Here is a 27834-nt window from a genome sequence, read left to right as displayed (position 1 = left end):
TACTTCCAAAAACTGGGCTAAAAGCTCTCACCATACCTGGGGCAGGGCTGCAGCAGCTCCTTCCCTCCCACGCTGCAGGCTTCCCTCTCTTCCAGCTCTGGGCACGGCTTCCCAGCGCCCACGGCCACGCTCCGCACGCTGCGGCGCCGGCTCCGGAATCCTGGGGTGGGATCTCCCCAGCTGCAGGTCCGTGAGCAGGAGCTCCACGGGGACCACTCGGATGTTTCACAGTCTTTAGGGATGACACAGGACTTGGCGGTCACAGGGACGGGATCCTGCAGGCAGAGGCTGCGACAAGAACACAGTACAACAGCTGAGAGGGTCTTGCTTTAAAAATTCCTTTCTTCTTTTTCAAGCCAAACCCCCAAAGAAGAAATCCATGGCCATTTTGGGCAAATCAGAAGATCTGCATCAACAGGAATACAATGAAAGTCAGAGGAGCTCCAATACAGTGCACATAACACATTTCCAGCAAGCTCTGGGTGCAATCTTTCAGGACGAGTAGTTTGTAAATAATATATCTCATTTATTTTGGGTTAAACAGATGAGAAAGGTATTATATTTGCTCCTCTATAGTTAGAATTTCACAGTTTATCCAGAATGGAAAACAAAATCCAAGCTCAAGAGAAATAGTGCCATTGGTAACCATTCCCACACCCCATACACAGGATGAGATATCCACTATCCATCCATCCGACTAGGAGTCAGCATGTTCTGCTGAGAAACTCTTCTCTTTTAAAAAACAATTAGTCCCACACTAATAAGAACAGTGTCAGTTCTGTGAGGCTCTTATCAAAAACATGCTGTCAAACAAGGTTAGAAGGTTTTCAAACCTGACAAACCACCAGAGACTCAGGAATGCTGCAACTGGGGCTATATTTTGGGACTCAGTTACTCCTGATGACATCAGAACATGATCCCATTCACTCCGCAGCACACCAAGACACCACACAAGGCCCAATATAATAGGAAAACAAATTCTAAGAGCTGCCAACTGTTGAGATTTGGTATCGAGGTACAAAGTCCCAGAATAACATTTTTAAGAGTTCCAAGGTTACAATAAATTTTCACAATAAAGTATGGCAAATGCAGCAAATACTTTTGGGAGAAGACAACCCTGCAGACTAAGGACACCATCCTTCCTTGCTCCTCTGTTTCTGTCTCAGCCAGCTGATGGTTCTCCTGCCCAGAGGGTGCTGGGGGAGACCCCAGAGAGCATGGCTGTGGCTGCTCCACCTCACCCTGGCCAGAGACCAACCAAAGGGGCTGCCCCATTCCTGAAAGTGTTCAAGGCCAGATTGGATGAGGCTTTGAGCAACCTGGTCTAGTGGAAGATGTCCCTGCCCATGGCAGGTGGTTGGAACTAGACGATCCTTAAGATCCCATCCAACCCAAACAATTCTACAACTCTAGAGGGTAACCTCTCCTCCCCTAAAATGGGAGAAAAATCCTTCTTGCCTCAAAAACCTTGGATAGCTGAGATAGCAGAGCACAAAGGATATACCTAAGGAGGACTGAGGGATGTATGAGCAGAGATACCACTGAAGCATCATGGAGGACAGGATGGGGCAGATAGAGACGAAACCGAGAAAAAAGAAATCACCAGGAAAAAAGAAAACAAGTTTGCAAATCATGCAAACTGGACTCTGAAATTAAGACCACACATGATGAAGTCAGTGTGAACTCTAAATTTGTCTTCTCCGGCCTCCAGTTGCTTGTGGTCAAGCTTTTGCCAACTGTAAGGAGCAAATACAGGTACACTTAAAAGGTGTGAAATCCAGAGCTGCTGCCAGGAAACCAGCCATTACCTCCCTTGTTACTACTTACAGCACAGTTTGACCAACCTAACTCCTTCCAAAGAAAACAGACTGGGGCAATCATTTCAGGATTGCCAGGCAGCCTCACAGGCAGGAGCAGAGAAGATAAAGGACATTCACTCGCTTCTCCAGCCTACAAATTGGTCCCCTTTTCACAAAGGTCAATAGGAATATTCCCACTGATACACATCAAGTTTGACTAGAACCTCAACCACCTGCAAAATACAGTATTTAGTGGCTTATATTTGTACTCCAATGTAAAAAAAGAAAAACAACTTTCGGTCTTAATGTCTTCACCCAGAATAAAACTCATTCATCTCACAGGTGTTATGAGCATGAATTTACTGAGGTTTATTTAAACAACTTCATAAAGTACAAACAGCCTGTGATGTTCATAGACCCCTCAAAATAAAAATATTCTTGCTTACAATTTAAAAACATGTCTCATTCCCCTATTACAAGTCAAATGCAAAAGCTGTCTGATTGCAAAGCTGTCTCTGGAACAAAACATCAGCTCTGTGGAACCAAGGACTGAAAAGTACTAATCATTATACATGTACTTACTAACCAAGGGATTTTGAGTCTTTTTTTGGGGAACATTAGGTTAGGTGCAGTCACATGAATGGTCACTTTATTTCCCTTTCAATATTTTTTAACAGGTGTGCCACTAGTGCCAAAAACACTAACAAGAAAGAATAATTCCTGATTTTGAGTAGATCAAACAGTAGCACAGACAAAACACTGCCCTAACTGATGGTACCAGAAAACTCAAGTTTATCTAAGAACACAGCACAGAGGGTAACTGATCTCACATTTTAAAGTGTGATCAAAACTCCCCATTCAGATACCAGTGCAAAAACCCAAATCCATTTTTGGGGTTGCATCACTGCAAAAGAGATTTAAGTCCTGCTTGATCTTTACTGAAGCACTGAACAAAATGAAGCCTTTAAAAATCTGGTTTGGGGTCTTTGAAATGTACATTGCTAGTCCCAATTCTTAGCCAGACAATACCTCTCCTAATGGATTCAAAACTACGCTGACCCTCCAGCTGCAAAAGCCAACCCTGTAGAGAAATCATCCCTGCACTGGCAAAAGCCTTTGCCAAAGGTTGAATAGCTGTTTCTGTCCCTGAAAATCTCTCCACTGCTCCTGCTACAAAATAAGAGGGTAACTTTGTTGACCTCCAGGTGAATCAGACAGGGAGCTGGCAATTTCCATCCTGCTCAAGTAGGCTTTTGAGGGAGAATTACAAGCAACTGCCTAACAGAAAGAAAATTAATTAACTTGTACCTACTCATTCAGAGCGTCCAAGTCAAATTAACTGTGACACCAAGCAACACAAAGACAAATGTAAAAACACTCTTTTGCATGAAATTCAGACACAGCCTTTCATGTCGCAGATGTATTTAGAACGATCTAATACAGATAAAGCCCAGACATGTGAGACACTCGCAGATCTGAGGTTGCAAACGAGACACATATTTGTGCTGCTGTGGCTGTATCCAAACCAGCAGGGAGAGGAAGGAGGTCCTGGGGGCAGGAGGTACTACAAGAGCCCTGTTTTCAAACTTATTTTCCATATATTAATGTCTCAGGTTAGATCTTCTACTTGGGAGTCGATCTGGGAACTGTGACATAATAGGGTACTTACACTACTGATGCTTTATTCTGTGTTATGCACTTGGATTGACACTGTAGCACTACAGGAATTGTTTCCCTGTGTCGAGGTGCCTGCGGTGCAGGATGGATCCATTAGTCAGCAGCAGCACGGAGCCTCAAGTGGTAGAGTGCCCTCTTAGCCTCTTGTGTATTGAAGGGGAATAAACCACTTATTAAAAAACCACAAAACACTCGACCAAGGGAAACCTACTCATGCCTCTTTTACACTTGCACAGTCCTGGAGCTACACACAGAAGAGCAGAGGGGGGGAGGGAAAGCAGCTCCAGGTACCAACCACTCTGGCTGTGCAGCTCCACATCCCTCCAGGCTGTTCCCATGGAGCAGCTCTGCTCGTTTCCTCCATCTCCAGTCACACACACCCAGGAGACACAGTAATTGTGCAGCCCCAAGCTGAACCACACCACCTTTCTGCTCTGGACGAAAAGTAGTTCACCAAAAAATAGCACATTTCCCAGCAGCTCAGTGCCTTTGTGCTACATGCCCTACAGCCACAGAGCCATCACATCCACTGCAAGGAAATGAGTGGGAACATGTCTATCAGCTGGAAAAAGGAGCAAGACCATCCAGGAGCTGTGCATCACTAAATCAGGTTGGGCACAGCACAGAAATTACCCCTGGTTTCCTCTCCTAACCGTACCAATGCAATTCCTCACATTACAGGATGAGGCAGGTGGTTATTGTTAAACCTTTTACACTGAAAGGATCATCTCCAAAATAATTTGACACACTAAGAAGCCGTCACCATGGCCATGCTGCTGGTACAAAGGCAGCACCAGGAGGACAGGGTACCACTTCTGCAGCCAGGCTCTCTCCCAGCAGCTCAGGAAGGCTCCCGGGAAGTACCTTGCCTGACTGGGGAATGTGTGTTCAAACCCATGTGCTGCAGAGCAAGACAATCCTGGAGTGAGCTAAGCCACACTGATAACAACCCATTTTCATTTTTTCTCTTTTTTTATAATGGTCTCCTATGCTGTAACCAAGGATCCAGCCCTACAGGCTGCTGGACTACAAACTACCTGCTCTTTGCACTTGGCTAATAATATTAAGGTCTCATAATGGACACAATCTTGCCATGTTTCTAACAGCATCAAATAACTTTTTCCCTTAGAAATTGGCAATCAATGTTAACAGGCACACTTTTGAGGATTCCTAATGTATTTTAGGGACCTCCAGAGCTGCCAGGGGTATTTTGGGTACTGGTAATACTCAATCTGTGCAGCAGAGGTTTCTTTGGCAGAAGAAACACCAGCCCCTTCTGCACCAGGGTGGTGAAGATGGGGAATATCTGCCTGCCATACAACTGACCAAAGGGAAAGGGAGCTGGGGGTCCTATAATCCAAACAAACATCACTAAAGGTGTCTAAGATTTGGTGTCTCCAAAACTTAATGCACCAGATCCTCTGCTTTAATTAAAAATAAATGCTGGCTTACATTTGCACTACCCAGGCAGAATCTCAAATCTTGGGGCTACAGAGGCAGCTGATTCCCACCACAGTTTGAGAACAGAGAAAAACGCAGTCATTATTGGACACTATTTCAACAAGCATAGAATCAGAGAGTCATTAAGATTAGAAATGGCCTCTAAGATCATCGAGTTCAACCATTAACCCAACACTGCCAGGTCCAACACTAAACCATGTCCCCAAGTGCCACACCCACATGGGTTTTGAACAATCCCTTCCAGGGATGATGCTTCAACCACTTCCCTGGGCATCCTATTACAATCCCTGACCACCAAAAAGTTACTTATGGAAATGAAAAAGCCATCACTGCTCCTTTGTTTCACACACTTTCAGTGAAAGCAAAGTAAATGACAGACAAAACTTTTGAAAAGAACACTAGAAAATAAAATCTCCTTCCTCTCCAACAGCTCTGGGAATTGTTTTGAAGCCTGAGCACTGAGGCTTGATTCCTACATCTGCCAGGAGGAACGTGAACATAAAACTCCTCTCCCAGATCGGAATCATAACCATCAAATAGCGTATCACAGCATGGCATTTCCAGCTCCGGACTGCAGAATTTTGTATTCACCCAGAGAACAGAAGAATGTCAACACTGAAACTGCAAATATTTTTTTCCTAAAAATGTACATCAGCACAGTGGTTACGCACAATCCACTAGGAAATGGATAATGGAAATTTAAATTACAGAGGCAAACAAAAGAGTTGAATGCTGCTCCACCTCCGCCTTGACAGATGGGTTGTCCCTTGACTGAGTTTGACCTGAATTTTCACTTAAAAAGGCAAAGTAAACAGAAACCCAAATCCAACTCTATTATATCACTGTTGTCATCTCAAATGTAAAATGAAGAGTTTAAGAAATATGTACCTAAAAGACTACTAATCCAAATAATAATAATAAAAAAACCCTAAAATTGTTTGATCCTGACTTTACCTTCTCAGTACGCTTAGTGAGCACACATATCAGGTTAGAAAATCAGGTTAAATTTATTTAGGACTTCAGTGTCTAGCTATGGGCACTCATTTCACTAAACTGCAATTCAGTATCTAACCTGAATAACCTTTTTTCTTTAAAAAAAAAAAAAGAAACAAACTCAAGTGCCTTTGCCTCACTATTCAGTACATTTTTACAACTCTAACAAGACAGGAAACCAAAACCAGCAGAATTTCTGGCACATTCATTCCTTGCAACTTTTTCAGAGATTTTTTTTTTTAATGCATGGAAGTGCTTATATTTTAATTTGTTACTGGATATGAGATTTAACACAAAATGGAAACATTTTTCTGAACTAAACTGAAATCTGAGTTCGATCGGAAGTACTATGAAAAAGAATTCCAGTTTTTAAAAAAGAAGTCTTTAAAAGCTTCAGATCAGATCCATCAAATCATCCTATTTTGATGTTATTCCTTTTATTTTCATGAATATAAGGTTTCTACACCAAAATCATTTCTGAGCAGAAGTGAACCTCTCTCAAGGTCTGTTGATGTTCTGCTGTTCAACTGTTGTCACTTCGGGTGTTTTCAGAAAGGTCTGTCGCTCCCTTTCCTTCTCCTTTGCCCCTTTTCCTTCCATTCTGCCAAATGCAGAACCTCCAGACTGAAAAGATGTTTCATCAAAAGCATCCCCAGCTCTGTTTCCCTGACACAGAACATCCAATCTTCCACACGCTCGTGCTCCTCTCCAAGTAATTCCTGTTTACAGTTTTTACATTTAAAATTGCTAGGATTTTTGCTTGCACCTTTAAGGCTGGTACAGACACACGGATCATCACAGGACCAATTATTTAAATTTTAAAAAGTGTCTTCCTTATAATGCAAAGGATTGTTCCTCTCCTTCTGAGGGTTCACTGTAAAACCAAAGGGTCCTTTTTGCAGGGTTACATGGCAAACCTAAACATCAGGCAGGGGCTTGGAACGAGATGGGCTTTAAGGTCCCTTCCATCCCAACCCATTCTGTGACTCTATGATTCATAAGAAGTGAATGCATTCAACCTTTTAGCATTTAAAAAACAGCTTGCACCCAAGGCCACCAAAATCCAATTTTGGGCAAAAGACTGTTCTTTCCCACCAAGGAGTGTACCCTGTATCCTCTCCCATCAGGGAGCACAGCAGCTGCTGCTGCTCACTGGCCTCACCAGCTGCTCTACAGCCCTGAAATTAGACACCAGTAAATTAAACAACCTTGATAATAAACTGGGCATCTTTGCCACTGCATTATAAATCAGGAGGCATGATGAGCATATGTTCCATCTCCTTTTGAGGCCCTTGGCCAGCTGAGGGTGGTTTGCTGACCACTGTTACCTGCCACTTTCCTGTGAGAATTGGGCAGTGGTGGAAGGCAGGGTGATGGCAGAGCCCTGGCAGACCAGCAGCTCAGAGCCCACCGTTAAAGGATGTCCTGGGATATCCCTGTCTCTTGCCTCAGTTTTCCAGACATTTAATTTACACTGGTACTTACTCGGCAGTGACGGTAGAAATGGGAAACCTCAGCCAGGAAAATGCAGAAGCACAAACAAGGCACTTCTTTCCCGTTTTACAGCAGACACTTGGCTTCCTGCCAGACCCCACTACAGGGTGATGCAAATGTATTTACTCTTCTTTATCAGTAGCCAAAATACCATCGCTGTCGTACAGCAACATCTGTAAGATCAGGCCTGTTCTTCAAAAGAATGGCAGCAAATACACTGCACAACAAAACGAGGAGAACACTACCAGGGGATGCTCAAAGGGAGTCACTGTCAAGGGTATTTGATGTCTGTGATGCTCCAGCTCTGAGATTAAACACCAACCAGATTTTGGGCTGGATTTTTAGCTTTGAATTTTAGATCCAGAAAAAGAAAGGAAAAGTGTGTGACTAGCTGGACGTTGTAACATGACATGACCTTTCCTCCTCTACTCAATCAATGAGCTTTGCTCTTGTATTTGGAGTATAGAGTAAGGGATGGGTCAGGCTCAGCTCTGCAGTAAATCTGAGACACAAGCTCAGCAGAAAAAGACTGCCAGGAGGTGGCTAATGGAGCCATACACTCCCCAAAAGGGGGTTAGATCAGCAAAAAACTCAGAAAGGAGCAAGGAAAAAGACAGCTTGATCAGGGACAGAGTCACTAAAACCAAAGCTCTCAGCACTCTCTCCACTGTCATCCAGAAACTGAATGTATAACACAGCAGAGAAAACATTTATAGAAAGTTTCCATACCCATTCTTACAAATATAGCAGTGAGAGTGTGAAGGTAGAGTGAGTGAAATTTTAACAAAAGCAAGATCCCCTTCCTAGAGCCTCTGATAAGGAATGAGATACAAGAGGCAGAACAGCTAACAAGTGTTAGCAGACATAAACCTCCTCGTAGTCACACAGCAGCATAAATCACAAGTGACTCCATTAAAGTCAAGCAGCTACATGAGCATAAAATCTGTATATTTAGAATCAGCATATATTTAGAGACAAGTAATAGAGTCAAGATGTTGGAAACTGCTGGAACAGTTCACAAAGCCCGACTTTTTCCAACAGATAAAAAAATAATCCTTCCCTGGCTACAGGTGTAACAGAAGCAGGTTAGAAAAGCGGTAGAATGTGTATTTTCACCTCTGTGTGTGTGCAAAACCACTGTGGACATTAACAGGGGTAGAGAATTGGACATAAAATCTCTGCCATTTGAGTTTGTGCAAGCACCAGGAGCTATGGATTGATTTCTGCAAAATTCAAGAGCAGGGTTTTTCAAGAACTTCCAATATTCTTGAAAAACAGAACACAAGAAGATCTCCAGCAATTTTGACTTTCTCAGAAGTCAATCAATTTCTCAGTCATCTGCAGCTACTGGCACCCGCCCAAATCCAACCTGGAGTCAAACGGCAGAGCCCAGATAGCTTAAATTCAAATGTGAGAAATAGAGAGAATAAATCTTTCCATTACTTGTTGCACTTTACTGTAACCTTCACATTTGAATTATAGCAAAGCAACCTTACACAGACTAAGAGAAATCATTAGATAAAACATTAGGTAAGGACAGAAATCAACAACCTCTACCAAAGACAGTCATACCAGTCACCTATCCTGTATCAGCACCCAAGAGTTACACCCAGACAGGAAAGCTCCTCAATAAGGACAACAATCACAGGTTTGCTCACTGATTTCTTTCCAAAATATACCTTCCAGCAAATTCCCCAGGTCAAACTTTTCAGACTTATTTTATGCAGTGCTGATTTATAAGAATGAGGGAGTTTAAGTTGGTGCAATTTTAGCCTCTTCTGCCAAATATATGCAGTACATGACTGAGAATGAAACCTCCCTTTCCCCCAACAGTACAAAGTGATATATAATCCCATTTCCTCAAAACAAAAAAACCACAGAAGAGAATTACTGAAAATATAAAATGAATTAAACAGTCACAAATTTTAGAAGAATGCAAAACCTTCAGCATATGCTAGAAGAGAATTATATCAAGAAGAGGTCCATAAAGAACATACATAAAAATAGGCATTTAAAGCTCATTCTCTGTGGTGCTGCCAGGCCGAGCCAGCGTTCTGCCCCACATATCCTCTGGGGATGAACCAGAAGCCAAAGCCCCCTTACCTGAGCACTGCATGTTTTCCATCGCTCCTTACACACCTGACCTGCCTGGTTTGGTAGCCGATCTCCACCTCCCCAGCATGGTGGTGGCGTTTAGAGCCGTGAAGTCCAGGTGTGCTTCGCTCTCCAGAGTCCGAACCCAAATCCCGCATATTCCTCCCGGCCAGCTCGACGTCCTTAGGGTGGGGCAGCCGGCATTCGCCCCACGAGCCCACGCGGAGGCTGTAGGTGTGCTCCTCCTCCCCGAGGGCACAGCCGGGAGCTGCACAGGCCCTGGATTCCGTGAGGTTCGGGCACGGGGCACCCCCGTAGAGAGGGGGAGCGATGACCGCCCGCGTGCGGTGCTGCAAACTCCTGGCGCAGTCCGTGCCGCACTCGGACCAGCCGGAGAACTCGGACACGACGCAGTCCCGCGGGCAGGGCACCAGGCAGGCTTGCTCAGCCGGTGGCTGCGGTGTGAAATACTCACATATTTCGCTGGCAACCACGGTCCTGTTCAGTCTCTGGAGGCAGCGCACGCTCCGGCGCTGCAGCCCGTGCTGCGCGGTGACACAGGCCTCGGCTCCCACCTCAGCTCCGGCGGCGGAGACCAGTCCGCACCTGTCCCATCCCGAAACCTCCCACTCGAACAGCTCCAGGTGCCAGTCGCAGACCTTAAAGCACCTCCTCTGGCTCTCGGGTTTGTGCTGCTGGTCGCAGTTGGCGTGGTACGTGGTCCAGCCCTCCGCGTGGGTGCACCAGACGGCCCGGCTCCGGAGGCCCCCCGAGCCGCAGTCACCTATGCACCGGCCCCAGTGACCTGCAAGAGAGGGGGTGTTGAGAAATGCCATGCAATGCTCCTCCCACGGATCTGTCCTGATGCCCAAGAGCAGATCACAGAACCACAGAATTACAGAACAGTTGGGGTTGGAAGAGACCTTAAAGCTCATCCCATGACAAACCCCTGCCATGGGCAAGGACACCTTCCACTAGAGCAGGTTTCTCAGAATCCCACCCGGTGTGGCCTTCAACGCTTCCAAGGATGGGGCAGCCACAGCTTCTGTGGGCAACCTCTGCCAGTGCCTCGCCAACCTCACAGTGAAGAATTTCTTCCTAACACCTCATCTAAATCTCTCCTCTTTTAGTTTATAATCATTCCCCCTTGTCCTATCACATGTAAAAAAATATAAACTGTATACAAAATATAAACCATACCCTGTTGTATATTAAAAAGTAAATAACTGTCAGCTGGTCCCCAGAATTGGTTAAATGCTTCCTAAAGGCTGCAAGACATTTCTCCTCTCAGTGTACTCACATCACTGACTGCTTGGAGAAACTTGGGGTAAAAAGAAAAAGCCCCACAATACTTCAAATCAAAGACAAGCCAGGCACGTTTCTGTGGCAGTAAAATTCCTCCCAAAGCCTCAGGAAATATGACTACTTAATTTTACTTGTACAAATTAATATAAAAATGATCATAAAAGAACAATAATCTAATAGGAAAAGAAAGTCGAGTTAGATAAGAGGAAAACAGTCTTAATAGAGCAATTAGTTAATGGAATAAACTGCACTGGGAAGCAGCTGAATCATCATCTGAAGGGAAAAAACTATGTGGTTAAATATGTAAAAATAAGAATATATTCCTGGTAGGAGTTTGAAATGGAGGAAGTGACTTGGCATGGTACTGCAGGATGGGTCCCACAGGGTGCTGCTCTGAGAGCGGAGCCCGACGGCAGAAAAGGCATCTCACGTGCATGGACTTCCAATCACCCTCAAGGTACATTGAGCAAGTAATTTCCACTTGCAGTATGTGGCACTATAAGAGGTGGTTAAGCCAGTAATTCAGGAAGAGAAATTAAACCAAAATAAAACCCAGCAATGTAATTTTCACTTCTGGAGCACGTGAACATACATGTGTAATCATATGAATCTTACTTGAGGATTTGCAAGAGAACACAATCAGACAAGGCTAAATAGAAAGATTTGTCTATGACAATATTATTCGATAAAAATCCAGCAAGTCAAAAAAATAATGAGGGCTATAAAGTACAAAATTGCTGGCAAACTTGAAGAGCAAAGGTAGAGAAAAGCACTCAGGCCGAATCTTAACTATTAAAGGGATTTTGATGATCATCTCAAGGGGGTCTCATCTCATTCCTAAGTTTAAAAACTTTCCAATACCTCATAAAAGACCCATTTTGTTCAGTGCAAACACTGCATACATAATCCTTGCTTGAAAATACACTGAAGCTTATCTTTTTTATTTTTTCAAGGCAGAAAATGAACTTGCAACAAATGAGTCTATTTATATTAAGCAATGCTTCTCTGGCCAATTTTTTTTTTTAAATTGATTTTAAAACTACCGGAATCAGTTAACATGCTCACACTACAAAACCAAACGCACATAAAACCCAAAAGCAGTCCCATAACAGCTGCAGTTATAATCCCAGGTATTTCATTCAGCCGATGGCAGTTTCATTGGCAATCCCGTTGTTCTTTCTCCATGAATAGAGGAGTTGATCCTCCAGAGCCAGGGGCTTGACATTGTGTAATGAAAAATGAAAATAAATAAATAAACATGCCTGATCTCTTTTTCGTTGTTAAGAAAGGAAGAAAAGCAAATAGGAACTGGATATAGCTGAGCTTCTCCTCCAACAGATCCCACGCTCTTGCCATGTCCCTCCTGCGGGAGCTCCTCCTGCCCCATCCTCCGGGCCAGGGCTGCAGCTCTGCCCTCAGTCAGAGCTTCTGTTTTGGTGGACAGATTGAGGGAAGAGGGGTTTGCACATCCCTCAGGGTTTAGACAGATCCAACTTTTGCTGAGTCCTTTAGGATACGTGAAAAAAATCTTTGTCCCTTTTATGCCTCCGTTTCACACCAAAAGCCATCAGCCCAAGGTAAAGGACTCAGCTGTGACACATATCTTGAATGGGAAAAGGGAGCATCACACTCTAGTGTGCTCTACAAGCTGTCCTACACTAAGGATAGGCTTTCAACAGAGCATGATGTGCTTAAAAACTGAATACTTAAAAAAAAAATTAATCTTTAAATATGCTTTTGAAGTTCAGTTACAGGAAAAGGTCCATTGATGATTTAAACGTTCGTCCTTGATACTTCACCTTGATCTAACAGAATATTCTTATTCTAATGTCACCAAGACTCAAAACCAGACATCAGATTATGTATAAACTGTCATCTCCTAAAAATACTAGTCAAAATTCAAACCTCAGGCAGTAGGTGGCTTTCTATTAGCAAAGAAAAGCAACTACCACAAAGATTAAGCATCGCGACCGAATTGTATCATGAGCTTATTTATTTCTCTGAGGCACTTCAGCAAAGGCAGCTCAGTTTTTGGAGATGTGGAAATTTCAGTGCAGGAAAAGCGGGGTTTTCACCAGTTTGTTTTTAAAGCAAAAATTCAAGAATATGTTGTTTCACTTCAGAACAGTATTTTGCTCATCAATAGGACCTTGAAACACATTACATCAATCAAGGATTTACTACCTATTTCTTAGGATAGAAAATTGTATTAAAAATAGCATTAAACCCCCAGATGGAGTAATACAAGGCAGCTGTAGCAGAGGACTGGCCAAATCTCACTCATCAAACCCATTACTGCTTTTCCCTACTGCACAGAATGGGTCTCTTTGGTAGTTTTTATACATTTCTGGGTGCTGCTCATGAACTACTCTATGGAACAGCTGCAGATTTACCACCCCTCACATTAACAGGATAGAGAGACAAGCAGCAGAAGCCAGAAGCAAGAAGTGGCCATTATTTAATGTCAGATGTGAATTCAGAATGAAAAATTACAAAAAAAAAAAAAAGTAAGCAAGGAGTTGTAAGTAATTACACTGTCGTTAGGAATATTACAATTTGCAATTATTCTCTGGCAAACATGCTAAAAACAGAGCCTGCTCTTGGCATAGCAAAAAAAAGGAGGAATGAAAAATAAGGTTAAAAATCAGATGAAAAACCCATTACTATAGATTTTTTCACTTCCTGACAATCTCTTCAGGACGTGGTAGTAAACTTATCCACAATCTTTCACTGCTTAGTTAGATATCCTGTTTAGTAGTTAAATGAGGAGAAGGATGTAAATACTTCCTAGTCAATAGCCTGCTTTGTAATTAGAATTTAATTCTTTTTAGAAGGGTCATGTTAAATTTACTCTTTTCCCAAAATAAATCTGAGTCAATTAAAAGAAACATCTCAGTACAATGTGAATAATAATATTAACTACATTAAAAACCCACTGGAATTTAGGCATCAAAAGCCCAAACTTCAGAAACATGTTTTACAACTCCCCATCTCAAACGGGAGGCCACTGGTAATTTAAGCAGAAATGAATAAAATGAAATAAATTTCACAGTGATCTGTCCGTAGAAAGTACAAAAAGATGAAGATAAAGGATAGATCATCTGTCTCCTATCTTTTGTAACCTAATCAGATACTGGATGGGTGTTTGAACTCATCACAGCAGGACAAAGATGGGAGAAAGAGACTGTGGATATACACGGACACAGGGAGATTGCAAGATGGACGTAAGAAAAAATTTCATCTCTGTGAGGATAACCCTGGGAAGAGGCTGCCCCAAGGGACAGCAGAATCTCATCAGTGGAGGTTTTCAAGATCTGACTGAACAAAGCCTGGTGTGAATTCAATGCTGAGCCTGCTCTGTGCAGGAGGTTCAACCAGACGACCTCCCGTGGTTCTTTCTGACCGGAATTACTCCATGAAGGAGCATCTAAATGAAAGCAAAGCCTTGTCCAACAGGATGCCAAAAAAAGCTTTTCCCTAATAAATACCACCGAGATCTGCAAAGTACCAAGGGACATGCAACAGCACAAATAAATCCATTAGTCAACCAAACCAAAGAGGAATTCAACCAAATCTCCATTTCCAAAATCGAGAAGTCAAACGAAACTTGCCTGGCTTGCACAAAAATTGTAACAGACAGTGGGGTGTCTTTGTTTACAGAAAACTGAGAACAAGGACATCCTACTGTTTCTTACAGAACATCTATAACACTACAAGTAAAGACATGAAAGGGATTAATAAATCAAGACAATCTATTAAAGAAAAACTACACATTGTTCTGTTTGCCATCCTTTATCAGCCAGAAGGAGTACTGTACTATCATCCCACACAGCTCCTCTAATCCCTTTCAAAACATGCAATAACACAGCAATTGTAGTTTATTTGATGCAGTGCACACTGTTCTGCTTTTCCTGCCTGCAAGACCTACCTACACCATAATTATGTGTGAAAGGATGCCGTGACATCTGCTCTCTGCCACAGGTCACACACACATAAGGCAGGCAGGCTATACAGACAATAATTACATCTTACAGACAAAATAAAACACCATTAAACATCAAAATTAGATGAGGAATCCCAATAAGATCTGCTTAGTAAGTATGTTATTGCTTAATAAGGCTTGCCAGACTAATTATGCTCTGCTTATTGTGACATTTAGTTTAATCCTAACCATTCCATCGTTGGGGAATTCATTCAACAGTCAGCATCTTCCACAATGGTTCTGTCCCTGATGCTATGTACTGATTTTCAAACTTAGGATGAGATCAGCAATCAGTAAAATAGAATATTGTGTTAGCAATTTGAATCAGGTAATAGATATGTGCACATTTGATACATAAAACAGCAAAGGAACACTGAATGAATTAATGGACAAACACCGGAATAGCCCTATTTTCTACCCATTTTTACCTTCTCTTCCAGTTTAAGTATCAAATTTAGGAGCAATTGCTCTAGACCTTAACAACTTGTTTTTAAACAGAACCTTCTAATTCTTATACATCATTAACAGAGACATACAACTTCACTAATCCCTGACCAAGGAGTAACTCCACCAGATGTGATGTAACTCCACAAGATCACTGCAGTGTCCACTTTAATGGAATATTTCTGCTTGAAACATCATATAACCCCTCTGGATGTCATTCCAGCATCATTCCACCAGACCATGGTCATGGGAAATGCAAAGCTCCAACTCAGCTTTAACAACTGACTCAGAGAACAAGGGAGCTTTATTCCTGATGGCACTACACCTAATTAACCTTGATTATTAGTAATGAAGGCAAAAAATAAGTTCCACTGAATATGTTTCCTCAGAATAATATGTTGCTTTATGAGAAGTTTTTAATGAGATTTATCTAATTTTAATGTAATTTTATGAGAATTATGCATGTTTTATGAGACTTGGACACACATTTTTTTATTATGAACCAAACTCTTAAAGAACACAATTCAAAGACATTCAATATTATACCAAGAAAAATAAGTCAAAGGATTCAGGCAAATATCTCAGTCAAATCTTTTTTTGCAGGCTAAAATCTTTGGGACCAGGTCTGTACAGAGTCTAGGACATCAGATCTCATATGTCTCAGTATTTTATATTACAAAGTAATGTTGTGTCGCTGTAGTTGGCAGAACTGCCCACTCCCTCCTGTCTCCTTTCCCTTCACCTACTGCCACATCTCAGCCAAAACACAGCTTTTTTTCCTTGCCTATACTTAACTGTCTCAATTATTTTTCTATTTATTATTAACAGCAATTCATTAAATCACTTTGTACTATAATCTGTATGAAAGATTCTATACAAAAGACTATTGTTCTATTTGCAGTGTGTCACACAGGGCATAAAACGTTCCTCTGATTCCTGGGATTAATTTTAAATACTTGCAGCACTTTTTTAAACTTTCATGACCTACACAAATGAGCAATTCAGCAGCTTAGTTATTCATCTTATTTTAGATCTGAATAAATGTGAAGTTTAGTGACTTAAAGCCATGCAGCAGTTTGTTCCAATTTTACATTTCAGGTTTTTCCCCTTATTATCCACATGCTGTAACACTCAAGACACACTTCAGCAAGAAAGACATTCTGCAGCAGAATGTAATGAGCAGTGCTGTTTATGAAAATGCAGTGATTTACTAACCCCTTGGCACTGGAAGGCAGGACTTCCCAATATTAAGCACTAATGTAAACGGCATTAGCTGAGCTACTCAATCATGTGCCCACACCCTGGAGACAGCCCAGGGAAAAATACTCTTTTCTTTCAACTCTCAGTTAAAAAATGGAAAAAAAATAAAAAAACCCCACACATTCCAAAACATTTCTGTAATACTCATCCAACACATTCTGAGGGTTTGTGAGAACAGATCTCTTGCCTCGATAGCAGCGGGTGTTAGGAGAGGAGTCCATAATCTATCTAGACCTATGTATTCTATAGAAACAAAAAGAATAAATAGATGTTGTCTATTTGTCTGTCTATCAACAGATTACAACTATGAGTAAACTATAAGTAATGCATCTGAGATTAAAAACACCTCAATACTGGATTATAGATAGCTATAATCAAACTCTGGTCTTTTCAAAATTCCAAACAGCTATGAAAACCAATTCCTTCTAAAACATAACAGCCTTTACGAGTTCTTTGTAAACATCACCTTAAGAGAAAAAGAAATGTTTCTTCATTCACTGCACCCTGACTTTGGGCCTTATAATCCCCAACAGGAACTGTTATTTCCCAGAATCAACACAACACAAGTTATGCAGCATCTCCTATAACACAAAGCATCAGTTTACCAGTGGGGACCAGGGGAAAAACACGGGCATTGCTGGACACCCATCTCAGTAACACTTTCTTCTGATCCCCAGCCTCCTCTCTAGTTATACTTAAACCTTCTCCCAGGCCCACAGGAAAGCTCAAATCCCTTCAAGCACAGTCAAGCAAGAAGTCGACATGCTGACATTTGCAAGGAAGCAGAAGGAAATTTGAGATATTTGTGAATGGGGTTATTTCTTATTTTCCTCCAGGAACTGGGAGATTCAGAAGGTCGTTAAACCTTCTGCATTAACACCAGCAAGCCTTGCAAAAGGCTTTTTCTGTTTTTCCATATTCCGGCTTCCCCCTGTTGCCCTTCACACAGGCAGTCACTCCAAGATGTTTTCCAGCATGCAAAGCCCAGGTTTCACCCAGCTCCATGTTCTGCTGACAGTCCAGCTGGGATACACTCAGCTCTGTAAGAGAGAGCCTCATCCACAACAAACCTCAGCAAACAACATCAAGATCAGACAATCATGGAATGGTTTGGGTTGGAAGGGACCTGAAACACCACCTAGTCCAAGCCCGTGCTGTGGGCAGGGACATCTTCCACTAAACCAGGTTGCTCCAAGCCCCACACAACCTGGCCTGGAACACTTCCAGAGATGGGGCAGCCACAGCTTCTCCTGGCAACCTGCGCCAGGGCCTCACCACCCTCACGGTGAAGACTCAGTGAGGGCAGAGAAGACTGGTACTAATGGACTCCTAAGGGAATCACAGCAGGAAACTCGCTGTCAAAGGTTCGCTGCTCCGAGACAGGCCCTGGGTGGGACAGCTGGGGGGAAGCACTGGCAGTGGTTCAACATCTGCTTGCTATTCCAGCTCCAAGACACAAAGAGAATTCTTATTTTAGTTCTGCAATAATTCATTACCTGGCAAACACCGAAGATAGAGCCCAATGCTTCTTCCAAATCTTGACAACTGCAGTTTCTAATTTTCTTACTCTTTCATGAAGTTTAAATAATGTTTGTTCATTGAAATAATAGCAAAATAAACAAATGGTTTCAGAGAAAAAGTTGTGAAATAATACAGCAATTTGCACACCTGCAAAACCCTTCTGAAGTATCCAAATTTACTTCCCATGCACATAATCACAGAAATAGGTGCATCCCCCTCCAGACATCATTTTAAGGGAGAACTATAATCTTTCTGCTCAGCTTCAAACTATTCCCAGCTTACATATTTTATAACTCACAACAGCCCAGAAGCCAACATATGTTTTCAGCTACTACAGCAATCAATATGCCATGGAATCGGAATCGGAGTCCAGAGTTGCACACTAAGTCTGGTTAGGGCTAAACAGTGGAATTGCATTCCCTGTCCCTCAGCCTCCTGCAGAGTTGATGTGCCCACACCTACAGATATCCCATTACCTTGGAGGTTCTCCACCTCTGGTGAGCTCCAGTTGGGGCAGACCCTCTCCCTTGCTCTGGAGCAGAAGTGGGGCTGCCCAAAGCTCTTGGAACAGAAAAGGTAGATGGGTAAAATACAGACACCACGTACTTCTAGACAAATATCTTCTCAACTGTATGGGCCAGCCACTCATTATTCTTAATAAGCATTATAGAAGAGCTATACAATGGGCAGGAGTCCCATGGTGCCCTACTGCTGCTAATTAGTATTTCTGCAAAGATGGAGAACACCTATGATAACAATTCCCTGGCAACAGCATAATTAATTCATGTGAAAAGTACTATTTTTAAATATGTGCACAATCAATTTTATAAAAACTGGACAGAGGTTATTGTAGAACTCTACAAACTGCTTTTACAGAGCATTTTCCCTTTATTTACAGTCCATTTTTAATTATACCCTTTTCAACTATTTATAATTAAATTCCCATTTGCTCTAGACACTCTACTCCATATTCTAGGGGGAAAGTGTTTTGGAAAAGCGTAATTCAGTGCATTGTTTGTAAATAGCTGTGGAGGAATAAACCATACGAGCAGCAATGCCAAAATTTGGACTGACAAGTGTTCTCCAGCAGTAAATCAATCTGCTCCTCTCGCAGACACTGGGAGCACCAGCTGCTGACAGGAGGAGTGGCTGAGGAAGGAGCAGTGGCTCATCAATCCAGGAGGGCCAAAGAGGTTAGATTTCCAGGCAGTGTACTCAGGATTAAGGGCTTTAACATGCAAGTGATTTACACTTCAGGGAAGAAGGACAGGCATGTAGCACATACAAAACAAAACAAAAAGAGACAACAATAACAACAACAAAACACCAACCAACAAAAAGAAAAAAAAAGCTAAATCCAATTCACAAAAATTCGATTTGGATGAGGGGAAATAAAATAATTAATGCAAAAGGAAAGCAAGGACAAAGACATTAATGTTCTAATTGAAACAAACTCCCATCACATCATGAATTTTGCCTCTTGACTGTGAGGTCCAGAAGAACGGAATAACTGAAATACTTCAGTTTGCACTCAGGGAACGTGATCACATTACCTCGTTCAGGCTTGCAGGTGTTAAGATAAGAAAAATCTTGGGTACCTTGTGCCAAGAATTACAAAATATAAGTAAGCACATCATATCTGCATGAGTATGTGAAGGAAGAAAAATCTCCATCCCATCTGGAGGCAGATTTTGCCAGGCATCGTTCCAAACGACTGCACATGCAGGTAAGTGAAAGCAAAATATGGTCAAATTAAGACCTGAACATCAGGCCAGACTGAGATCCAGGGATCTTATGAGGAGGTTGTATTACCCCTTGGTGCTTTTGAATTTATTTTATTTTATTTTAAGCTAGACATATTTAGGTGCTGGAGAGCAGGACATGGTACTCAGCAACACCCCATCCAGAGCAGCCGTGCTTCTCTTCAAACCCACCTCCCAGGTAAGAGTAACAAAACCCAGAACCAGGGCAATAAAGTATTACAACATTAAAAGCAATTTCCTATTAGTTTTACTTTTTAATTTCGGTTTTTTCCTATTCCAGCTGTGTTAGACTCTGTAGAGCAAAAGCCAGTACTGCTCCAAGGATGAACAGAGAAGAGAACACCTTGGTTTTGGCAATAAATCTCTGTCAGCCCCTTCACTGGAGCCCAAGCACTGCCAGTCCTGCAGTGGGCAGTGCCAACCCACCCTCCAGGGTGGGAACAGGCACGTTCAAGGGAAGGGGCAGGGTTTGGGTTGCTTTTTTCAATACTTACTCTGCTGAAATAAAGAAAGCTGAAAGTAGAACGTCAGCTCCAGTAATTTAAAGATGGAAGAGTTCAAACATCAAACCGCACCCTAAAATTACTCAGAGGTCAGTCTTACCAGACTGATAAGATCTTCACTGCCTTTGTGGCAGGTGTTTTGCTCATGTTATTCTGAATTTATAGTGGTTACATATTTCTGAATAGTCTTCAGCTATCACTGAAATCCTAACAGACACGCACCTTTACTTGTATTTTCACAGGTTTCAGCACAAGGGATAAAACCACCTCCTTTTAGATATTGAAACAGCTGAGAATATCTATCCTGAGAATGGCTTTGCAAGCACAGCCCCATGTTTCTTTCAAAAACCACTAAGAGATGTGGCAGGCAGCATTCAGGTTTTCTGCTGGGGCTGTTTGCTGAGCAGAGATGAACAATTCTGAACTTGGAAATCTGGTCACTGTTGCCATAAAAGACATCATACTCTGATTTTTTGAAGTAAAAGGATGGTGACATGGAAAAGTATCAGTTACAGATGCACATATGCTGCACACAATTTGACATCCAAACATAAGCATCTGCTTTCACAACGTCAGCCCACACTTTGCAACTGAAGGTTTTTTAGAAAAAAACGTTCTTATACATAACTAATCATTTAACAAGGGCTCAGAAAATGCAGCCCTTAATAGATTTAATTAACAGGTTAATGATGTGCATAGCATGCTTGCTCTCAAAAGCAAAGATTTTCACATTAAGCTTGTTTCTGTTTCACAGAAGCAGCTTTCTGTAGAGTATCTGTGCTAATGTAATTACACATCTGGCACTTCTGCTGCTTTCAATTGCAGAGATATTTATAAACAGTGCTAGTAATTTGCACAAGAGTACCTATCTTTTCTAATGTTTTGCACTACAAATAAAGATATTTGCATGAAAATTCAACTGCAAAGAGTTCTCTTTTGTATCCCCGAGTGGTTCTAATGAATACATAAAATGATCATTTAGCCTGCAAAATAAATCTAGCACTTACACTAATGTCATGACTGCCTGGGAAACCTGCATAAACTAAGCCTGCCTCAAGTTCACCTTGATATAAAGAGGTCAAGTACAAATTTTTAGATAGTTTTAAATTAAACATCAGCCCTGCTAATCATCTTTGGACCACTGTGTCACCACATGGCAAAACTAATGTTTTAAAATATAATTTCTTGGCAATGTTCATTTATCACCCTCACTGTAACTGCAAAATGATGGAAAACCAGGCCAGAATAATGGAAATCACACATTATTCCTACCAGTATTGTCAAGAAAATAGTGGTTATTAATTTAAATATGCCTCAAAGAACGATCACAACTTCAAAAATTATTCCAGAAGATAAAAAGCCATTCCTGCCTCAAGCTGCTTTCAGTTCAGTTTAGGTCACATTTAGGTTCATCATGATAGCATCTGAAATCCCTCAACTTACTAAATACTGACAGAAGATGCTGCTGCCCCAGTGTTTAATCAAAGGAGAGGATGAGCCCAAGGTCCTGACGGGTGTTACTTAAAGGAGATACTATCAAAGGAACCTTCCAACACCTGCCCAAGCTCAGCAATGGCTGCATGGGAGAAAAGATAAGCCAAGATAAATATCCCTTTCTCCTTCCTATTGTAAGGCACATCTGATTAAGAAAAATCATAAATTATTTAATAAAAGGAAAAGAATATATGTGTGAATGTGCATAACTTGCATAACTGATGTCAAATATATTCATATACACATGCACAGACATATATATACATTATGAGATATTTGCATTCTGATGATCCCACTTTGCTCCCATTTTGGAGTCAATCAGTGTTTTGATGCTCAGTCTGAGCCCAACACAACAGAAGTGCATGTGACATGCCATGACTGTACTGGAGCCAGCTCCTAACCCTTCCCACAGGAGACACTTCCAGTGCCTTGGAGGTCATGATGGAGAACGTGGATACTTTTGAAGATCAGATGATGACAGGAAATGGACAGAACACTGAAATCTGGTAATCTGATTACTCCAAAACCCCTGACAGTAGTCCAGACAGACAGAATGAGGAGTGATTTTGGGGAACAGGGCAATGAAAACACTTAGCTAATAACCCTGAACCACAGAGCTCAAATGGCTTTTAATTTTGCTGCTTTTATTTGAGTAAGCTGTTTCCATACAAACCAGCTCATAAACATATCCCAGCTGGTTCATTAACCAGTACATGGAGATTCAGTATCACCACAAGAAAACAATAAACTGCTACAGAAAGAGCTTTCTTGAGCAATGGAGTGGGATACCCAGCCTCTGCCAGAAGGAAATCCACCTCCTGGTCTTCTCCCAAGGTTTAAAGAACTACAAAGTTCACAGCAAAGTTGGTGTAAGCACTCACCAACTGCAGCATTAGGAAATCTGTCTGCACCCTCAATAGTTGTCAACACTCAGCTGTAGAAATACCAGACTGGGAGTTCTGTGGAATAAGAAAAAATTGGCTTTCCCTCTAAGGACACTGACGTAACTGCTCTTAATTGAGTTTTAATTCCACTGGGCATTCTTCAATTCAATCAAGCCACTTGGAAACACTCTTCTATTATAAATGTCTATTCCTTTCTTATGATTGCCATAATAAACTTTACGCAGAATATTCTGAAGTAAATAAAGCCAATCTGATTTGAGATCCTTTTAACAGTAAGCCATATATTTTACATACACAAAGAGAAATGACTGGTCAAATGGCAAAAATCAATGAAGAAAAGGGAGCTAAGAAAATACAATCCATATTCATTACATGTTTAAAACGTTTACAGTCTTTCCTATCTGAAGTTTAGAAAGTCAAGATATTCATCATCTTTGAAAATTAACCTTAAATGACTTGTATTCCTTCTCAGATGATGCAGAAAGATTTTCAGTTTACATCTAATCTTGATACTGCTGCAGATACAGAAAGTGGCTTCCAAAAAGCATAAACAGAAAGAATCTGGACAGACTTCAGGTCTTTTTAAAACAAAAAAGAAATTTTTTCAAACAATATTTACTGTTCCCAGGATGTGTTTTCTAAAAATCCTTTCTTACACTAAAACCTGTTTGCTAAATTTAAACTGTTTCTACTTTGCTGTCTTAAGAATAAAGGAGAGGAAAATACCTTCAGGACCTCTGACCTTAGTCACTATAGGGTAATGTAGGCTGTACTGTTGTCAGTTCTTCTACTTATAAAGTCCAGTTGGGTCTGTTGTTCTCTTCTCAAACCACTCCACTGTACCATATTCCCATTCTCCCACATATTCTAACTTAAACCAATAAAACAATCTTGACAGGCAAAACTAAGCAACTAAATGCTTTTCCACATTCCTTTTTACACATGCAAAAATACATTATTAATGATTACTCAGTCGATGTTTCCATTTATCTAAATTTGTCTGATTACAGTAGTTGCTGCCCAAAGAATTTTGCCCTGATAATGACGGATGTGTGATCACACACCACATCCACACCACAGCCTTTTTCATTTCCACGTGCCATCAGTGTCCACTGGACTAGGAAAGCAGAAGCTTCCCACCATGTGTCCAGACAGCCTCCCATCAAACTCTGCAGTAAAACAAGACAATAAAATAGCGTATGGACTTCTACACAATCCTCTATCTTCTTGGCCCTTCAGGACAGCTTCCCACAGGATCCTAGTTCCCTGAAGAAATTAAAATCCGTGCTCCCAAGACCAGGGAAGGAGCTCCAATCCACATTCCCTCCTCACCTCCCTCAGGATCTTAAACTCCACCATCCTGTGCACCAACCCACTCCCCGTGGTCAAGGCTCCTGATTCCCACCCTCCTGATCAGTTCCTCTGTACCTGTGCATCGCCCACCTTGCACATCATCCATCACCTCAGGAGGCCTCTCCAGCACCTGAATACAAACAGTGTAGAGGAGTAGAAGCAGGGAATGACACATGGTGGGATGCAGGCTGGCACTGGAGACCCCAGTGCTACTGAAATCTCACCAGTGGTCAGTCAGGGAAATGGACACCTGGAAATGACTGAGGGGGTAAAATAAAAATTAACACGGTAACATGGACCAATAAAGAAAGAGGGAGGTGTAAAACTGGGGGGAAACAACCCCTTGTGAATCCTACAGAGAGGAAAAAGAAGCCATCAACATGAACATCAGATTCCTCCTGGGAAAATACTCCAGATGCTGATAATCCACCACTCCCAGAACAAAACCCCCAATTTAGGACACATGGGAGCAAGGTGACATTAACACCAGGAAAGGTGTACAAGGTGGGGTTTGTGTGTGTGTTACAACTTGAACTGCATTACTCTTCTTCTCCGTAATGATTAAATCTGGACTAATAATGATTGCCCTCTTAGGGTTTCAGTTACACTAACATTAATTAACTGGATATACTTATCTCTTCCTCCTTGCCCAAGAATAAGGGGGGAAAAGTTTTCCTTAGGCCACTTTGACTCATATTAGAGATGGACTCTCCTTCTTAGTCCACACAGATCTGGGTATTTTCATTTCTGCCACTGCAGCCCCAGGTCCTGACAGGACTGCAATGAAACAAGACAGTCCAGCCTGAGCAGAGACTCTGCCAGAATGCTGGGAACACACAAGTGCCTGCTGTAATGCAGCATATTCAAATAGTGAGTCTCAGGAATAAATCAGTCTCAGACATTTGTGTAAGTAGAAATAAGGATGTTTTGCATCAGCCCTCATAAAAAGATTCTTCACATTTATTAGGTACTGCAATGCCTTGGAAAAACAAGTCACTACAGCTTTCTGACTGCAAAGTTCAGAGTCTTGGGTATTGCAACAGACCTTAATCTTTTCAAGTAATTTATTTCATTTCACATGTAATAGCTGAAGAACACTACGCATGTCAAAGACACTTATTATGGAAACTAACTTAATTTTTTTTAAAATTCCAACTAATCTGAACATTTTATAAACTCTTCCTTAGATTAAGGCTGCACTAAAGCCCTTCTCAAGTTTCATATGTGAATAAACTCACCCATAACAACTCTGTAGGGCTTTTTACATTCATTATTTATGGGCAAACAGATTTTCCCCATCGAAACTTTGGCGAAGCTTGAAAACACCTTTTTATGGTCGCCCTAAAAATACTCCGAAATCATGCAATTATAATGAAACTGCTTATACAAGCTACATTAAAATATTAACTCAGCATCAAGTCTATAGATAAATGGAGCACAGCAGTAACAACAGCATATGTCACTAGACCAAGAGGGATTACAGCATCCAACAGCTGGACCATTAGAACAAGTCACCGGGTGCCAATCACACTGATACAAAATAGGGGGGTTTTACTGATCACCATGCACATCCTTTGCCCCAGGGAGGAGGAAGAACAGCTGCTACTTCCTGTAGAAGCATTCATATTTCCTCTCTTCAGGGAATTCAAGCCCCAGACAACAAACTGGTTGGGCAGGTAGGAGAATTCATTTTCTTCCAGTCTGCTTTTACGTACGTGTTTGCCAGCTCAAGGAGAAAAACGCTTTTACAAGAACACTAAATATGTGTCCCTACAACAGCCACGTTCTTCTCTCAGGGGGTTATGAGTGCCAGGACCAGCAGCCACTTGACAGAGGCACCCTTAGTATCATTTTCCAAAGGAGAAGAGGCCCAAACTCTGATCCATTACACCAGCACCAATTCGAGCTGACCAAACAGAGTCCACGTTCCTGCTCCATTCCTCGCTTCTCTCTGTCCCACATTTTGGATGTCAAGCTAATTACTAAGTTTCATTCACAAACCTCAGTTCGCCAAGAAGCATTTTTAGTCACGTCTTTGAATTTCCAAATGGATATCAGACTGTTAAACAATTTCTTTTAAGATGCCACAGGAAAAAACTCCGTATCGACTCGGACTCGCTTCCAACTGATGCCTAATCCATATTACAATAATAATGTAAATTATCTCTAAGGAGTGGTTGGCCGTTGTGGTCACATCACATGACAGGCAGGCAAGCTCAACCAATACATAAACTGTGAGGGAAAATGGTAAATGTGCTGATTATGTAAATGGAACTGTTTGAAGTCAAAGATGCTGGCCTGTATTTCACTGATAAAACGTGTAAAATGGAAAAAACCACTGCGTAAGCAATTAAATTTAACTTTTTAATCAATAAAGGGGAAACCGGGACCTAAATCCACTTTATAGGATTTAGGAATCAAAGTCTTCCTACAACTCAAAGATAGCTGTGATGCCCATGTAACTAGAGGGGAACTTGCTTTAAGACAAAAATGTCACATTCTATCTTGATGCCACACACAAGAGAGTCATCTATCATAAGATTAAGATAATTTGGTGTAATGATGCTCCTGATCTTTAGTTCTGACTGGCATTCTTTCTAAATAAAGCCGTGCTCACGACAGTTTTGATGGCAACATCTCACCGGAGTTTGACAGATGAGCCCACCTGTCCCTGTTAACACTTTGGAGTTGTTTTTTGTAGGTCCAGTGTTTCTCCAAGGACTACAGAAGTAGGAGCATATTGTGCTTTTAAACTTGCACTTAATACCAAAAATTTCCACACTGGAAGAACTTGGGTTGGTACCAAGGTGTCCAGAGCTGCAAAGAGTCAATTCTCCCTCCTGGTCCTACGAGGAGGCCGCCCAAGACACCAAACACAGTGGCCCAACACTGAGCTGGAGAGTTGCTTTGACTTCCCTGCTGTCTGCCAGAGTCCACTGCATTTTCCTTTCACTCCTCATTGACTCATTTCATACAATCCTAGAATAGTTTGGGTTGGAATAGACTTTGAAGACCATCTCATCCAACCCCTCTGCCACAGGCAGACATGCCCTCCACTAGACCAAGTTGCTCAGAGCTCCATCCAGCCTGTCCTTGAACACTTCCAGGGATGGGGCAGCCACAGCTTCTCTGGGCAACCTGTGCCAGGGCCTCACCACCCTCACAGGAAAGAAACCTAATTTCTCTATATTGACACTCAAACACGGCACAATCTGCCACCTAACACCAACTCCTCCTATTCACAAAACTCAAAAAATTCAGTAGTTTCTAAAGATACCACTTCAGCCAAACCTATTCCATTGCCATAACACACTTGTGAACTGCTGTTCTGTATTTTACCTTATCCATTTCTCTGTTCAATAAAGTACTGTACAGTGTCACAGTCTTATTAAAACAAAACAAACACCCTTACTGAGGATACTTTCACATCTGAAAAGCAACTGAGAACATATATGTAGCACACAGGATACGTATATGCAAACAGGATACATAAATACACACATTCAGAGGTGTTTACTGATGCAAGAATAACTGAAAAATAAGTTTACTACACACAGCTGGGGCTGTGATGGTCAAGCTTCATTCTAAAAAGCACCAAACGACTGCCATCTGCAATGCCTCTGATAGCTCACTAATTAATGATCAAGATTGCATTTGCTTCAGCATAATTTTATGCTTTTATATGGATATCTTATTTGATTATAATTATCACAGACTGTAGAAGTTTATTAGGGCCAATCATTTCTTAATGCAATTAAAATCCCAGGGGAACAATATGAAGTAATT

The 27834-nt window shown here is 41.6% G+C and overlaps 1 protein-coding gene across 4 annotated transcripts in view; it reads right to left on the bottom strand.

Moving 5' to 3' along the window:
• THSD7B (thrombospondin type 1 domain containing 7B) overlaps window positions 1–27834 on the bottom strand; it is a 308761-nt gene that overhangs the window by 190428 nt on the left and 90499 nt on the right. For all 4 annotated transcript variants that reach the window (XM_032693776.1, XM_032693779.1, XM_032693778.1 and 1 more), the window contains 2 exons: window positions 9528–10323; window positions 37–288 (listed from right to left, as the gene is read on the bottom strand). In XM_032693776.1, the coding sequence (XP_032549667.1) occupies window positions 37–288; window positions 9528–10323 (1048 nt within the window). The remainder of the gene's footprint in view (window positions 1–36; window positions 289–9527; window positions 10324–27834) is intronic.

This window comes from Chiroxiphia lanceolata, chromosome 7 (genome assembly GCF_009829145.1).
Source record: "Chiroxiphia lanceolata isolate bChiLan1 chromosome 7, bChiLan1.pri, whole genome shotgun sequence".
Lineage (NCBI taxonomy): Eukaryota > Metazoa > Chordata > Aves > Passeriformes > Pipridae > Chiroxiphia > Chiroxiphia lanceolata.
The sequence above is the reverse complement of the archived record's forward strand: the minus strand, read 5'-3'. Positions and strand labels throughout refer to the sequence as shown.